General features: G+C 37.7%; 1 protein-coding gene across 1 annotated transcript in view; it reads left to right on the top strand.

Moving 5' to 3' along the window:
* The first annotated feature begins 1268 nt into the window (after window positions 1-1268).
* The window catches only part of clybl.L (citrate lyase beta like L homeolog), a 180955-nt gene continuing 164897 nt past the window's right edge, over window positions 1269-17326 (top strand). Inside the window, 1 exon segment of the mRNA NM_001093877.1 lies at window positions 1269-1350. Coding sequence (NP_001087346.1) covers window positions 1307-1350 — 44 coding nt within the window. The 5' untranslated portion in view covers window positions 1269-1306.

The following is a 17326-nucleotide window of genomic DNA, read 5'->3' as shown; positions in this document are numbered from 1 at the left end:
AAGCAGCAGAGAGTATACCTCCCAGCTGTCCAGTTTTCTGCAGGACAGTCCTGATTTTGACTGCTCAGTCTGCAGTGCCGGTTTTCTTACTGAAATGTCCTGATTTTCTCTTTGATCTCCTGCACTGATTCCAGAATAAGAAACAAAGTTTCCGTAACTTAGGCTTTTTGGCAGAGACTCCAGAACAGTCCGATGCAATTGTAACGATTTAAGATAAACATACAAACAATTGTAATTATTTAAGATAAGCAAACAAACACTTGTAACAATTTAAGATAAGCAACTATACAATTGTATCTCTTTAAGATAAGCAGTTCTCTTGGGAGAACTGATACTAGCCGCTTATAGGGGAATTCAATGTCATTAGCATAACTGTTATAACACATAAGGGCAGGGGCACATTCAGGGAGATTTAGTCGCCTGGTGACTAATCACCTCTTCTTCGGGACGACAATCTGCCTGAATTGCCTTCGCCCTGCTATAATGAGAAAACGGCTGCGCAGTGGCACTCGAGGCACTTTGATTTCCGAAGTCGCCTGAAGTTGCTTCACGCGGAAACTTCGGGTGACTTCAGAAATCGAAGCGCCGCAAATGCATTGCTGCAGGCAATTTTTCATTTTAGCAGGCGGAAGGAAGGCAGGCAGTTCGGGAGATTGTTGCCCAGAAGAAGAAGGCGACTAAATCTCCCCGAATGTGCATTTGTGCCCCTGCCCTAAAACATTGCACTAAAACGAACAGAAATGTGTTCAAACTTTCATAACGTGCTACATTTAGTAAAATGGACATGGTAATTAGGGGGCGTGACAATAAAACTAACACGGCTAAAATGTCGCTTGCAGCTGCATAACTTTTTATCCCTCTTTCCATTTTGTCAATGTTGGGGGGTAGGGCAGAGAGCATCTTTAATCTTGCCACCTAACACAGCTAAAAAGTCACTCTTAACACTACACGCCATCGTGTGCAATGCAGTACGTATGCTGACCTATAGCCACAAGCAGAGTGCCTACCCTTCCTATCACACCTTGCCACTTTGTTGCAACGGGAAGTGAGACAAGGTTTTCCGGAAGTAGCGCGTTCTCGAAGCTACGAGGTGAATTTGACTCAAATGTTTTCAGCGCGTTTAGTTCTCTTGTCTGCTTGAAAGCTCCATCGTATGGCGTAACTTTCGCTTTCATTTTGTCGAGTACACGCCGAAAAGACTCGTATTCCGCACACCAATGGCAAATCTCCTCCCGCGGCTCCTCCCAGTAGTTCCAGGCAGGCGAATGGGCGCAAAGTTATAGCGGCTGACTCAGCGTGGCGGAAGATGGCATTGCTGCAAAGACTATGGCTTGGTGGGAAGGTGACACTGTAAGTGAGTGCTGCTTATTCCACGGGTACATTTACAGCGTCCTCAAGTTTAAACTTTTAGCATTTTCACTGTGTTTATTTATTTATTAGTCGCACAGAGACTTATCAGATGCACTTTGTACTGGGCTTTTCTGTAGTAGGACGAGATGGTAAAGTGGCAGGGTTTGTACAGGCATCTATAGTCACATACGTTACTTTATCTCTAGCAAGTAGAATTGTCAGAAGACAGTATTTCAGCATTTGTTTGTCTGTGGGATTGTTTGTGGTGGTTTACAACAGTTGGGAAAAGTTGTTCCTCACAGAACCATGAATTAATTTACCCATAACAATGACATGCTTCCATTTTTTATCTACCATTGTCTCTTAAAGCGGGTTGTTCGCCTTCAGACAACTAGATGTTTTCAGATAGATCACCAGCAATAACGACTTTTTCCAATTACTTTCTATTTTCTATGTGTCACGGTTTTTCTAATATTGAAGTGTAAAGTGTAATTTTTCACCTTCTAAAGCCGCTGGGGGTCGCCGACCCTGTAAACTGTTTTAAATGGATACATTTAGTTGATACATCTCTTATCTTTGTCCCTGCTGAGCAGAATCTCTGGGTTTCAGTATAGGCAGCTGTTAGAATTGATACAATACTCCAAAGATACTGCTGAGAAATGTATCAACTCAATGTTGCAAAATTGTAACAGTTTAGAGTCTGCACCTGAATTACTGAGCTGCCAGACTCAAACACCAGAGACTCGATCATTCAACTTTAAACTTGGATTTTGGAAAAAGAGTAAAAAATAAATAATGGAAAGTGATTGAAAAAATGTCTTTATTTCTGGGGGGAACAATCTGAAAAAAGTGTTTGGAAGATGAACAACCCCTTTAAAAACGTATTGATGATAAAATATTTGCTAAAAGTGCCCAAAGTATTGTGTATCTATTAATGAGCACTACAGCTGCCGTGCCCAACAACTGCCCTTTCCCCTGTCAAAATGATCAGAGCAGAGCCTTACACACACACCTGTTAGAAATTAAATTAAAGGGAACATCCAAATAAATATACATTATTTTTATACAGACATACCTGATTTCACAAAGTAAAGGGAAACTACTCCTACAGACCATTTCCCCATTTGTACACAGGGAGATTTGTTGCCTGAGTTTGAATCTGCACAACCATGAGCAACAAATAGGGTTGCCACCTTTTCTGGGGGAAAAAATACTGGCCTTCCTATATATTTATTTTTTCCCTGTTAATAACATTGGGATCAACCATCATTTTTACCGGCCAGGTGGCAACCCTAGCAACAAATCTTCCTACAGTGCTTTCCAACTCGCAATAAAATAAACCATATGCAGTGCTTAGTTTTGTAATTGTGGAAAACAAAGCGATGCATATGTTTTCCCATCGGGAATTTACTTTATTTCTGGTCAGGGAGATCTGTCCCACAGTAGCATAGATTTAAATAGGGGGGCTAAAAAACTCCCCTTGTCCCAGTACCATAACCTTGTCCCAGTACCATAAATATGTTCCATTGTTAAGTGATGGAATCTGGAAATTCAGCTATCCATAGTGGGCGGTGCACAAATGTAAAGCAGAGGGACTTCAAGTCTCAGAATCCATCACTTTTCAATGGTCCAAAGTGTTTAGGTTCCCGTTTTGGAGCAGGCAGCCAAGTTTTTCTAGTTCTGCATTGCTTTTCTGGCTTTCAGTGATCCAAACCTGCATATAAAGTCACCCTGAAAGCTCACTTTAGATGTCACTGTCCCACCCCCTAAATTACCACTTCACTCCTTAACATCAAATCCAGCCTTTATATCCACCAATAAAGATGGCAACTCTTGCATGACACTGTCAAGTTAAGTGGGCTTGGGAAATGGTTCATACAAGTCAAGAATAAATTATCATGATTTCCCCTGTCTGTGGAATCAAGTATGCCATTATATTTATTCTCCAGGGTTCACAGTCTGACAGCTGTACTGGAATGTAACTGCTTAACCTGCTCCACAGAATTTTAGAGAACCTGGAAAGTACAGGGGTGTGATTGGATGACTAGAATTTAGGCTGCATATGGCAACTGTGCATGTGGAATCAAACTGAAGAAAAATATTGAAAGTTTCCAAAAAAAGATCGAATTTTTATACACTGTATTCATATTATAGATATGCTGAATCCATAATGTTGGCATTCGGCTAAATACTGAGATCTCACAAAAGATTTGTCAATTTACAAATCTCAATCCGAACCTTAAGAAGCGTATATGGTGTCTCTGACTTTGCTTGTATTGCACTTGTCTTGTACCACATTTCCAAGCAAAATAAGTCCTTGCATGGGCACTCCTAGGTGACTGGTGAGGTCAAGAGGCATGGTTCTGGGCATTTGAATCAGCTAAAATCTGTGGTAATAAAAGCCAAAACATTCTTCTGTGTGCCATTGTCCTTTAAAGGAGATGTGTCAGTGACCTCTTATGTTGTCTGCTCATTTGTGCAGTCACTGCACGCACAGAGCAAAGGTTGGTTAATTAAAACGTGGCAATACAACACCATAGTTAAAATATAATCTGCAATAGCTAAACTGCTGCTTATTTAAACATTCAAATTATTGGTTGATCAAGTATTTTGAATTCTAAAAAAAGCTCTAGAAACTCTCTTTCTGTTTAGGATAGGAGCTGCAGTATTAATGTGGTGTGACATCACTTCCTGCCTGAGTCTCTCCCTGCTCTGGGCTCAGATTACAGCAGAGAAGGGAGGAGGGAGGGGAAGAGGAGCAAACTGAGCATGCTCTTGCCCAGGGCAATGAGGTTTAAGCTGAAGGAAGTCTGATACAGAAGCCCATGTGTACACAATAGAAGGAAAGAAATGCTGTGTTTCTTTTGACAGGGGACTCAGAGCAGCACTATTTTGGGGGTTTACTGGTATATTTAGATGGACCTTTCTGATAAGGCTTACTTAGTTTTAACCTTTCCTTCTCCTTTAAAGGGGTTGTTCACCTTCCAAACACTTTTTTCAGTTCAGTAGTTTTCAGATAAGACTTTTTTTCAATTGCGTATCTTTTACAGACCAAAATTAAAGTTTAATGTTCCTGCCTCAGGTGTTTCAGTCTGGCAGCTCAGTGATCCAGGTGCAGATTCTGAACTGTTATAATTTACAACATTAGTTGATACATTTCTCAGTAGCATCTGTGGGATATTAGCAACTATTGTATCAATTATAACAGCTGCCTTTAATGAAACTCGGGTTCTGCTCAGCAGGGACAAAGATAAGAAATGTATCAATTACAGTTTACAGTGACCCCCTTCCCAGAGATGCTTCAGAAAGACATAACCCCTTTAAAACTATATATAAACTATAATTGACGAGCACCGATCATGCTGCTTAATCACTTATTTTATTTGAGTTTATTGCTATTTTAAGTCTGTATGAAAAATTAGAATTTGAAAAATAAAATATGCCAGCAGTGCATTTTTCATGTGAACAGAGTGAAGTTTTCCCCAAATGTCCACAATAATTACAGCCATCAAAAAGGACGCAATTGCACCTACGTTTTGGTTCATATTAGATGCAAGTTGTGCCTAGCATTTTCACAGTGTAGGGGTTGTGTCATTTCTAGTGAGTGCAGTCAAAGTAGTGTTTTCAGCCAGTTCACTAGGCACACGTTTATTTACGTGGTTCAAGGTGGGTGTAGCACAATAGTCACAGCTGCACACCATTCATCAGAAAAAGCAGGATAGACGGTCACATTGGCAACCATGTGGAAGTGCACGAATGCATATTGACCCAAGCACCTTACTTTATAGCATAAATATATGTTCTCCATTCCAAAATTATTCAGTAAATGTGTGTTTTTAATTAACAGGTTGACTCCTTGAGTTTGTTATTATTGCGTTCTGTACTTTAATTGCATTTGTGGGGCCCATGTCTGGGTAGACCTAATTCTTCAGCAAAAAGGCTTTTCAGAGACAGAATTATTTGGAGAGAAAGTTTATGTGTAGATGGCACCTAGGGAAGGAATGCTGACTGGTGAGATAGTATGGCCGTGTTGAGTAGATAATGGGAAATTGGATAGTGGTGAATTTGGAAAATCTAAGTCCATATGTGACTGGATATTGTGGTATCTTGTATGTTATATATTGGATTGGATTTATTGGATTGCTTTATTTGTCAATACAGACCATATAAACAGTTATACAGCGTATCGAAATTATGTTTCACTCAGCCCCCCCCCACTTGGTGCATTTACATAAAGAAAGAGCATTTGAGGATACATGTAAGGTGACAGGTTCAGGGAACAGTTAGTTTTTCAATGTTATCATGTTAAGGGCTCTGATTGCTTGTGGGAAAAAGCTTTTGCAGTGTCTAGTAGTTTTAGTTTGAATGCTGCGGAACCTTCTTCCAGATGGTAAGAGAGAGAACAGAGAATGTGATGGATGGGATATGTCTTTTGCCAAGATATTTGCTCACCGTACAAGGTGTTTCCGGTAGAGTTGGGAGATGGGTGGGAGAGGTTCTCCTATGATCCTTTCTGCAGTTTTCACAATTTGCTGCAGAGATTTTTGTTCTGCGACAGTGCAGTTCCAAACCATAGTGCGATGTAGCTGCAGAGCACACTCTCGATGGTGCCTCGATAGAATGTTGTGAGAATCAATGGGGGAATAGTTTATATTAGGGTAAATGTTTATGTGTTTTGCATATTGAGGAAACCTTGCATGGTCATTATAGGAAGAAGCCTTGAAGATTGTAAAGCGAGTACTGTAATGATGGGTTATTTACTAAACTCCAAATTTATCCCATAATCAAAAAAAAAAATCTCGACCAAACTTCCATGCCTGATTTTGACTTACTTAATAATAAAATAACTCGAATATGATCGAGGGAAAAAACAATAAAATCAAGCAAAAACCTTAATCGTACTATTTTTTCAGACTTTTTCCCAGAATTGCTAATTTTTTTGCCCGAATTTATCGCATGACTTACTTGCCCCAAAAAGCCTGACCAGATAAATTTGAGGTTAACTAAATAAACCCCTCAATCTAATGTAGCAATTTAACCATAAATAGGGAAACATCCTCACAGTTTAATATATTTCTTTCTCCTACCAATAATGTAAAAATGCTGTATTGTTTAGGAGATAAAATCACATATTTTATTACAGTGAATAAAAAAATAAAAGCAAAGCAAATGCATCCTCATTCAAATCTAAATCCAATTTTGTGGATTCTGTGTAGGAGAGGATTAAAAATGATTCCCTAAAGGAACAAGACATTAAAAGACCAAGAGTGAGCATGGATGTTAAGGTCAAAGCATTTATTGAAGGCATTTAGTACTTATCCCTGTCAGGTTACGCAGTGCCTATTCCTAATATCCTAAAAAATGGAAGAGGCATGCTCTTTCAAGGACTTCATATTTGATGTTTATTTTTGATTCCAGGTCAACAAAATATGACTTTCTCAAGGTCAACATATAGTACAAAAGATGTTGTTGTCTTATTGTGCATTCTTTGTGCCTTCTTTTCTACACAATATCTAAATGATAGTATAAAATAAATCATATTAGGTTGAGAGATTCCATTGTTGGAAATACAGTAGAAATACATATCAATTAATCGATATTTTATCAATTAAAAATTCTGTACTGTTTCATAAATAAAGTTTCTTTTCATTATCCCTGTCATTTTCTTCAGTCTGTTTCTCTACATTCAAGCTTGTGTGAGGTTTTTTTTTTTTTTTTTGAAAGACCCTTCGTTTACATCAGTTAGACATATGGAACACAGACCAGTGATAAATTAGATCTAACTGTCCATGAAAAAAATGACACAAAGTCTACATGTAGAGAGACAAATTGCTGATATTACTCAAGTATTTAACAAATAGTAAAGAATTGTAATTGATGAGAATTAGAAAGTTTCATATTTCAATGACATGAAACTTATGGTACATTTGTTTTCTCGTTAAATATTGGCAAGAAATCAGCATTGTTGTATTAATAATCAGTATTTATTGCCTTATTTGTATGCAGTGTTTATTAATAATAATAATAATAATAATAATAATAATATTCTTTTCCTGTAAGTATTCTTTGAAATATAGGTTGTATTGCAGAAACTAGTAACAAAACCATGCACTGTATAGACTGTAGAATGCCTTGCAAAATTATTCACCTTGCTGTTATTTCACATGCCTGGCTGTTAAAGGAGACCTATTGTGTGAAAAATAAATGTGCCTGTACATTATACTCTTTTAAATATCGAGGGTAAGTGCTGAAAAAAGTAGTGTTTCTGTCTGATTTAATGAACATTTCTTCAAAAGTCAGCCTGATAGGAACACGAAGCCTGTCTTGATTTGTGTGATCGGCTATCCCGCTTCTACTATGCTTCTGGCAGGAACCATTAGGGCACACCACCTCTCATTTGAAACAAGAACAGGAAAAATAGCAGATCTATAGGGAGCTCCGATATAGGGGCTATTTGTTATGATAATATTAACTTTTAGCCCCAAGTAAATCCAGCACCATGTATTATTCATTATTGCCTACTAGATCAGACTTAGATATATTTGTCTGTAATATTTTTATTTTCAAGCAATCACATATAAATACATTACATAAGCTGTTGCATAATAATTTAGTCCTAGCCATTACTATTTTGTAGAGGCACTGCAAATCTATCTATTATAATAACATGAAGGTTACAAATATGACTATTTAATGGCCTGTCAGTGCACAGCTTGACATGTTTACCCTTGTCCAATATTTTCTCGGCTATTCTTATCTGTTTTTCTCACCTTTGTGACAGAAAATTATAATCTGACATTGAAGGAAGCTCAGAACAATTCCAAACTCCCATTATAAGCTATAATCTTGCACTATTACCGTATTCCCAATAGTGGATCTTCCACTTATCTGCACTTGAGTGAGTTACTGTTGGATACTATACTGGCATGTAGACGCATTTAGACAGCTTAGCGTTGATTCTTATCATGCTGGGATTCTCCCGAGATGGTTTAACTATATTCCTGGTTATTGATGGAGCCAGAGAATTAAAAGACTTTATCTCCAGCTTATTTTCCATGGTTCTTCATATCTTATTATCCACTGCAGCTTGCATTTCACAGAATAATGACAGAGAACATCATGAAGAGCCAGTTCAAACCTTCTCCCTTATACCCCATACTTTAACAGCCTGTGGTAAAATGAAAACATCTAGTTAACTAGGTTAGAAAGGAACTTTGGTTTTTGCTAAATATACTTTACACAAAGTTGGTACCATAAATGTACACAAATTAGACCTACTCATAAACAAAATAACTGCCTTTTACTATTGTTACCAGAAAAACTTATAGAATGTAAGCAAAGCCAGCTCCAAAATTACTAACAAAGTTATGTGGTATAACTTGGTGGATGACAAAAAAATTTGCTTTTTTTTTAAAAAAAATGTTTGTCACCAAATCTTCATTGATTTATACAGTTCCTTAGCATATTTCATAATATTGTTTACACACAAATGGCAATTCTTACAACATAAATCTTTCCACATATGGGTGACAATCATAAGCAGTATATACTTCTACTACAAAACTACTTTTCCTTTAGTATTTTTTACTTTAGCTTATTACTTTCACTCGAGATTAAGGGGCCGATTCACTAAGGGTTAATTAACCCTCGATATTCGACTGGGAATTAAAATCCTTTGACTTCGAATATCGAAGTCGAAGGATTTAGCGCAGATAGAACGATCGAAGGATTATTCCTTCGATCGAACGATTAAATCCTTCGAATCGTTCGATTAGAAGGATTTTAATCCAACGATCGAAGGAATATCCTTCGATCAAAAAAAGTTAGGAAAGCCTATGGGGACCTTCCCCATAGGCTAACACTAAGTTCGGTAGGTTTTAGATGGTGAACTAGGGGGTCGAAGTTTTTTTTAAAGAGACAGTACTTCGATTATCGAATGGTCGAATAGTCGAACGATTTTTAGTTCGAATCCTTCGATTCGAAGTTGTAGTCGAAGGTCGAAGTAGCCCATTCGATGGTCGAAGTAGCCCAAAAAACACTTCGAAATTCGAAGTTTTTTTACTTCGAATCCTTCACTCGAAGTTAGTGAATCAGCCCCTAACTGTGATTATCTATCATAATAATTACAGTACAGTTTTTTTTATGATGGGGTACACAAAGGCAAACCGTATAGCAGAGCTATTATCGAAGACTATTGATTTTTATTTATGCATAACAGAAGGAATCCTTGGAAGGAAACCCAGTTTCACTCCTAAAATGTTTCATTTTCATGGAATACTCTAATTTTCCCCACTAGGTTTACATTTACAGCCAGGGCAATTGCTTATCATGTACCCCCCATGTACATCAGTGTAGTACATGTTTTTCTGATATGTATGATATTCATATAGTATATAGAGCCAGGAAATGTAATCCAAATTAAAAGCATTTTGGGTGAAGCCACCTCTTCTCACATCTATGCAATAAAGGTATCTTTAGCAGAAAGCTAAATTTTAAATTTTCGTGGAACTTGGAGAGGATTGCCTCACTCCTGTTGTGTGATTAGAGAAGTAAAGGAAAGACTGAAGGGTTTATTTTCGTTTTACCAGGTGCTAGATCACTAAGGGGCACACAAGTGTACCGTTAGCCCTCATCTAACAAGCCTTTGGGAAAGCTGTTGGGCAGGTGGTAAAGTTAGGGCCCCATTGCTGCCTGTACCTCCTGCTGCTCCCTAACTAAATGACAAGATAGATCAGGAGAGGGGACACCTACATGCCTCCCCCCGATAGCCTCTTGGGTAAACCTCTGCCTAACACAGGTAGCATTCTAATCCAGAGGCTAGCCACAGGTCTCTGTGTCCAAAACAGAACACAGAGGCCTGCAGCCATACATCAATAGTAGAACTCTTTGTGCAAAGTGCAAAAAAAAGTGTGGGTTTTTTTTTTTTGCACTTTACACACTGCTCTGCAACACAAATGACCCCTACAGTAAGGTTTTTGTGTCATGTGTTAGCTAATCAATTGACTGTTTGCTAGAAAATTCTGCATGAATATCGAAGCACAAAACCTTTTGCTGTGCAGCAAGTCAATCCGAATTGGTAGTTTAGAGAAAAAAACGTGTTGGTTGTATAGTTGTATGTAGAACCATAAATAAGATGCACTGCATACAATTTTAACATTTTGTGGTCTCTAGATGACACATTATTATTTATCAACTTACTGGCTTTTTATAGTGTATTGTGTTTCTGTACCCAAGAACAGATGGGAGGGAGATCTAAGGGACCATTTACAAACACTAGTTTGTAGGTAGGTGGCCCAGAGTTACTTACAGTAATAGGCAACAGCAAGCAGTTAAAAAAAAAAAACATAGTTCTTTTTATTTTCTTAAATACAATTTGTTGATGCAACTTCACACTGACAGTCAAGTCTTCAGTCACATATCACTAGTGATGGGCGAATTTGCGCCGTTTTGCTTCGGCGAAAAATTTGCGAAATTCGCGAAACGGCGAAAAATTCGCGAAACGGCGCCAGCGTCTCGTTTTTGACGCCGGCGCCCGTTTTTTTGACGCCGACGCCCGTTTTTGACGCCGGCGCCCATTTTTTCTAATATATTTTTTTGACGCCGGCGAATTTTTGCCGCGAATTTTCGCGGGCGTTTCGCGAATTTATTCGCTGGCGGCGAAACGCGCAAATTCGCCGCGAATTCGCACCTGGCGAATAAATTCGCCCATCACTACATATCACATACATACACTAATTTCAGAATTAGCTTTCTTACTCACAGGATTTTCCGGTATTACCTCTGAATACCAAGGAGCCGTAGCTGTTCCACCGTACCTGCCGTTGCTACCTTTTTCCTAACTGCCTTGTACACCTAGTGCACACTATAACACAAATCTCCTCAGTCTGGCTAAGCCTACCACTTACTTCAGTGCTGGGCTCTTCTTTCCTCCAGCAGGTGTTCTTCACTGGACCACGCCCACCTACGAACTATCACTCCCGTGGCTGTTTACCCCTATTTGTACTATTTCCCTTTTCTTTAGCTCTCTCTAGTGGCCGGGGAAAATATTACACTTTACATAACACTATTAAATAACTAGTGAGAACCTGCTGCCCTCTTGTGGCCAAATTCTGTAAATACACTTTTAACACTTTAATTTTCAACATTAAAAAAAAATCATACATAACAAACATTCTTGCAGTTACACCATCATTCACTGTACTTTTCACCTTACACCATTTTTATCCACCTTACAAGTTTGCAAAATGCTGATTAGCACCTAAATGTTGTAAATGTGTAAGTTGTATTCTTGTTTTTTTTTTCCTGGTATCATTGTGTGAGCACTGTGTCGTGTTAGCACAAGATTTATTTATGTGCATGTGTAGGCACAACCAGCAAAGGCTGTAAAAGTAGCAATCCCACAAGGCAGTTGTTAATTCTTCTCCTTTATGCCTGTGTGCCCTACACTTTTTAGCCTCGCTTATTATACAGCAAAATGCAGTCAAGGCACAAAAATCTATTGATACAAGTACCTTTGTTTAAGCTTTCACAAAACACATATTTTTGCTCATTGCACATGTGGAAATAAATGAGCACTCTACAGCTGTCAATTTGACTATTCTAAAATGTTAAAATATGGTATATATGACAATGCTGGTAAAACATGTTTGTGATTGTTGCTATGTTATGAATTCAATAGGTTGTCTACTTTTTGTAGGTTTGTTCTCATATACTTTGGAATCTAACTTTTGTTTTGACCTTGCAATGTAAAGTGTGCTTATTTTTTGTGTGTAAAAATTCACTGCTTATTTGGTGCAGACAGGGAATCTAGAAGGAAACGGGTCCCTGCTCTGATTTTTTTCAAAAAAATTGAATTAGATTTTTGAGATTTATCATACTCTGTCCATTTAAGAACTCAAATTGGACTATCCGCCACCTAAAACCTGCCGAACTGGGAGCTGTCCAGAGACAAATTAGAGTTGTTTGCAGCCTTCCTGACAAAGTTTTTTTACGAGAAATAACTAGAATCGAGTTTTTAAAAATTTGAATTCGATTCAAGTTTTCGGGGTCAATTTAATTTATCCGAGTTTTAAAAATTAGATTTTTTAAATAAATTTTGATTGGTCGAATTTTGAAGTTATTGGAGTTTTTAAAAACTCACATGAATTCGAAATTCTACCTTTGTTAAAGTGCTTATCAAGGGTCGAATTTTAGTTCATGGGAGTTAAAACTCCCATGAACTCAAAATTTGACCAACTGCAATTTATTTAAAAAAAAAAATCGACCCCCAAATTCAAATCGGATTTGAATCTAATTCGATTCGAGTTTTTTTTCTCCAAAAAAAACTTGAATGTCAAGAAGACTGCAAACAACTCCAAATTGATCCAAGGATGTCTTCCATGGGCTAAAACAGCAATTCAGCAGGTTTAAGGTGCGGAATAGTCTAATTTGAGTTCAAAAGGGCCACTGTATGATAAATCTCGAAAATCGAATTTGAATTTTTAAAAAAACTCAAATCGAATTTTAACAATTCCCTAGTTGAATTTCACAGCTTTGGCCATAAAAAAAACTTGAGAATTCAAATTCGAAAATTCTAATTTTACTTCGACCCTTGATAAATCTGTCCCTAAGCGTATAATATACAGGGTCAAATAGGAAGTTAAAGGTCACTGTGCACAAAGGTTTGGACAAAGACCATATATTGTTATGGTGCTTTCAAACATAGGATCTGTGTTTCTTTCTGAAGAGTTTAGGAGAGTGTTTCTTACAGAGGAATTCAGTGATGAAATAGTAATGTGAAAGTAGTGTGCACCTGCAGTGTTACTCATGGTTGCCTAAGCAGATATGCTGGTAGAATTGCTGCAGAAAATGGATTCAGAACATCCCTGTCCTACGTATATGTTTGTACTTGCTTGTGGCAGTGCCCTTCTTCCTCTTCCTCCTTTAACTGCCTTAGGCCCCCTGGCTTGTTATTACTTTCATACAAAAGAGAGGGTTTGGCAATACATATTATCTGAACTCCTGTTTTATTTGTCTGTGCAATTGCATACATTTTCAGAAGCATGCTAAACCATCATACCATGTCCCATTGTGTATTTTACTGTGTCTTCCTATTAAACTCATCTATCCCCTAATCACCAATACCCCTCTGTGCGTTAGCTGCACAAGAATAATGAGCAGTAGAGTTTATGCGTTGTTGGTCCCTTTATCTGGGTTGGTGACTGGGTGGGCCCCCTCAAACAAGCATGCTGCTGTGTAACTATTTGTGAAGTTAACCTCACATGGGGACTGGGCTAACTGGCTACCAATGTACACCACTGATTTTAACTTTTTTAACAATCACAACCCTGCAACCTACTTTTCCTTCCAAAGATTCGTGCTCAGATCTGTCTCCGGAAAATATAAGGTAGATTTAAAATGTAAGCCCCATACACTAACACACTACTGGATCATGATATACGGCTGTAAGAAACATCTCACAGAGCATATTTTTAAAGGATCAATGAGAATAAACATATCTCTCTACTCCCCCCCCCCAGTTTACAATACACAGTATTCATTATCCATTTGGCCCGTGGACTGATTTGCTGGATACATGGCAGATCACTGTGACCACCTTATGGCCACTTTGTTTGCTTAAAAATATACAAAAGAAACCATTATACATTCATGTTCCACATACACAAATCATTTTCAAATTTATCTCATTACATTTCTTTCAGTTAACATTTGCTCTTATAAAGGTTAATATAATGTATTATCTTTATCATTTCTAGGCCTGTCTGTTATGTTTGCACAATAAAAACGTGTAGAGGTCGCTTACTCAATTCCTTTAGTGAATAAATGGTTTCAGTTCTTGGGTTTTATTAGATAAAAGTTCCCTTTTCTTCTTGAAATTGATCTTAGAGAGAGGCTCCGGAGGGAAATGAAGCATTAAAAGGTAGCAGAATATAGAGTTGGCTTTCTAGACGTTGCAGTTTAACAGTTCCTGCATTTTATATTAGATAACATTTAGATTGAGGGTTTTTTGGTGACCTAATTTCCCTTGTACTGTACTTTGAGCTCTGCACATCTGCACCTGATTTATTTAAAGGACTTAATGAGAAACTTCAAATAGTTTACATGTCAATTACAAAGAAAGCACAGTTTTTACAGTTCCAGTAATCTGTCCACATTGCTGATCACAACATGATCCCAGGTGGGCATAACTGAAGACAGATGACATTCCAGAAGTACAATTACAAAGAGCTTATATATTTTTAACACTGACAAGATGTCACGCTAAGCCTTCCATACTCCTAAATATTGTACACATACAACCGATCCTTTATCTTGTTTGGTCCCTGGCTCTCATTGTACTTCTATCCATTGCTGACACCTTTTGAGGCAAGTATCCATGTAATAGAGATGACTAGAATTTCCGGATATTTAATACTGGAACCATATTACAGAATTTTAGCATTTTGTGGGGTACATTGTAATAGTAGAAGAGTGACCGATAAAACCCCTACAAACATCATTTTAGAATATGGATTTTAGGTTTATCAGACATAAGGCTTAATTTCTTATAGCATGAAAATGTTTGTTTTATATCCACTTATATTGCTAAATTTGGATACTACATTTTTTTTTATTCATAAAGGGCTTGGCAACATCCTCATAGAGTCCAGGTTGAATACCAGTCGAAACATAGATGTATTTATAACCTATATGTAAATAGTTTGCAGTGATTCTTACTTTGTCTGGAAAGGTGGATTAATGGCTTTATGTAAATTTGGAAAGACATATGCAGACCACCCCCACTATGATAATTGTTGTTACCAGTTTGTATATCCTATTGAGAGGAAGGTTTTAAGTTTAATATTTAATATATTAATTTATAGCTATAGTTCTGGCTTTTGACCGATGTTTATCATCCTGTGTAAGAACAAAGTAATTGCATTCTATACAGCTTATCTGTTAACAGCTATGGGGATATGAGCCTTTTTGTCCTATTCAGTGGCAGATTAATGCACAGGCTACCCTAGGCTATAGCCCAGTGTGATCAGGGGATCATCTAACCTTTTTTTTACATTTTTATTTCCATTTTCTTTTGTTGTAATATTTATTTTTATTTGCACTGCTTGGTATGGTTGGGCACAAATGCTGGGAGAAGAAGTCAGGCAAGGTGCATGAGGGCGCCCGGATGAGTGCAAATCCACTGACGTCACTTGTGTGCGCCAAACCCGACTTGGCGTATAGAGATTGGGTGCACACAATTGCTTGGATCTGCACAAATCTGGACCCAGCAGTAACCTAGAGGGGGCCTGTGTCAATTTAGCATAGGGGCCCCACATTAATCTGCCACTGGCCCTATTCGTCTTTAATGGCTGCCCCCGTAGCTATAAAGCAAGTTATTTAGATAAGCTAGAGCTGTGCATACACCCTATTTCTACAGGTGTTAGAGCAATACATTATATTTAAATGCTTAACACTTCAATTTTTTTGTTTGTTTTTTAGATATTATGTGTAAGGCCATGTTCACGTTCATTTTTGATGTGTGGCTTGGCGAACACGAATACGTGTGTACTTACAATTTTAACCACATATACCTGCAGCCATGCTCAATATATTGGATATAATGTCAGCCTGAAATAGCATGTTCAAACACAAAACTCACTGCACTTCTACAATGTGTGTGTTAATTTCTATTTTTGGAATGTTAACAGGGGTTCCTTACCAGTCAATACTATTTGGATCAAGTACAATTGTTTTTAAAAATGTGTATTATATGGATAGAATGGACTCAATGGGAGAGGGCCTTTTCATAATTTAAAACTTTATGTACTAATCTTCTCCGTATGCTTTCCCAATGGAGATAAAGTGAATCACCAGTGCTTAAACCTATGTGTCGCTTCAGTCTTTCAAAGTCGCCAGGACACACGCACACAGATCACAAAATTGCAAACAAAGTCCTGGGCAAAATGGACCTAAAATACTTTAGTATTTATTTTTAAGAAGTAGCATAATTACACATTGTAATGCAATGGGATTTCTTATCTGACAGCATAAACAGTATATATGTCAAGGAGGTGTGGGTTTCAGTGAGGAGGAATGTATTGCATTTCTAAGCTTTTACTGATAGCAGGCACAAGCTCTAAAGCCATGAGCTCCGCAATGAATATTATATGTAGTGCTTCTGTCTGGAGCGGATTCAGAGCAGATGCATCCAAGGAAGATGCAACTCACACAGTGTTACCTCTTATTTCTTTTATGCAGCATGTAATAATAATAAATAATTACTTGATGCAGCTTTTAACGTGAACAAATGCATCAACAGCAGAGTTGGTATTTTTGCAAACTGCTTTACTCATATCCACTTGTCATAAGCACCAATGTTCAGTGTATTGTTTAATTTGAAGGTTTTTTTTTTTACTTGCTTAAAAAAGTCATCCAACCTTTTCTTAAAACTTTCTCCAATATGCACCTGAAGACAAAACCTCTTTGCCAATGAGCTTCATGCCTAACCCATGTCAAGGAAATATATTAGGGGCAATGGAAGGATAATTCAGTTTTAAATATGAATCAAATAATTATTTATTAATAATTATTGTCGGAGATCCTACAACCAGTATTACTGTGCTAATATGACAATATGAGTTTTACTGTCGCTCATTTGGCAATACATTTGTAAAAAAAACCACACAGTTTAGGAAACCATTTTAACTACTGGTATGCGGCAATATCATTAGCATTACTAAAGGTTTTAGGGTTCCATTTGCAGGTAATAGTAATTACTTTTTACCCCTGTGTAGCACTACATCACTCATTTAAATGAGTGAATGTGTAGCAGGGCAAACATTTGTCTGTGTTCTGGGGTGCAGCTGTTTGTGGAGAGGACGCTTTGCAGTAAGAAGTTTTCAGGTGCTATGCTACCTGGTGGTGGCAAGTTTGGAATGGGGGTTTGAGGTTTGAGAAATTTGCTGGCTGTGGAGTAGGGAAGTTCAGTTGGGGTGAC

The sequence above is a fragment of the Xenopus laevis genome, chromosome 2L, assembly GCF_017654675.1.
Source record: "Xenopus laevis strain J_2021 chromosome 2L, Xenopus_laevis_v10.1, whole genome shotgun sequence".
NCBI classification, from domain to species: Eukaryota; Metazoa; Chordata; class Amphibia; order Anura; family Pipidae; genus Xenopus; species Xenopus laevis.
This window is presented reverse-complemented; position numbering and strand designations above follow the sequence as displayed.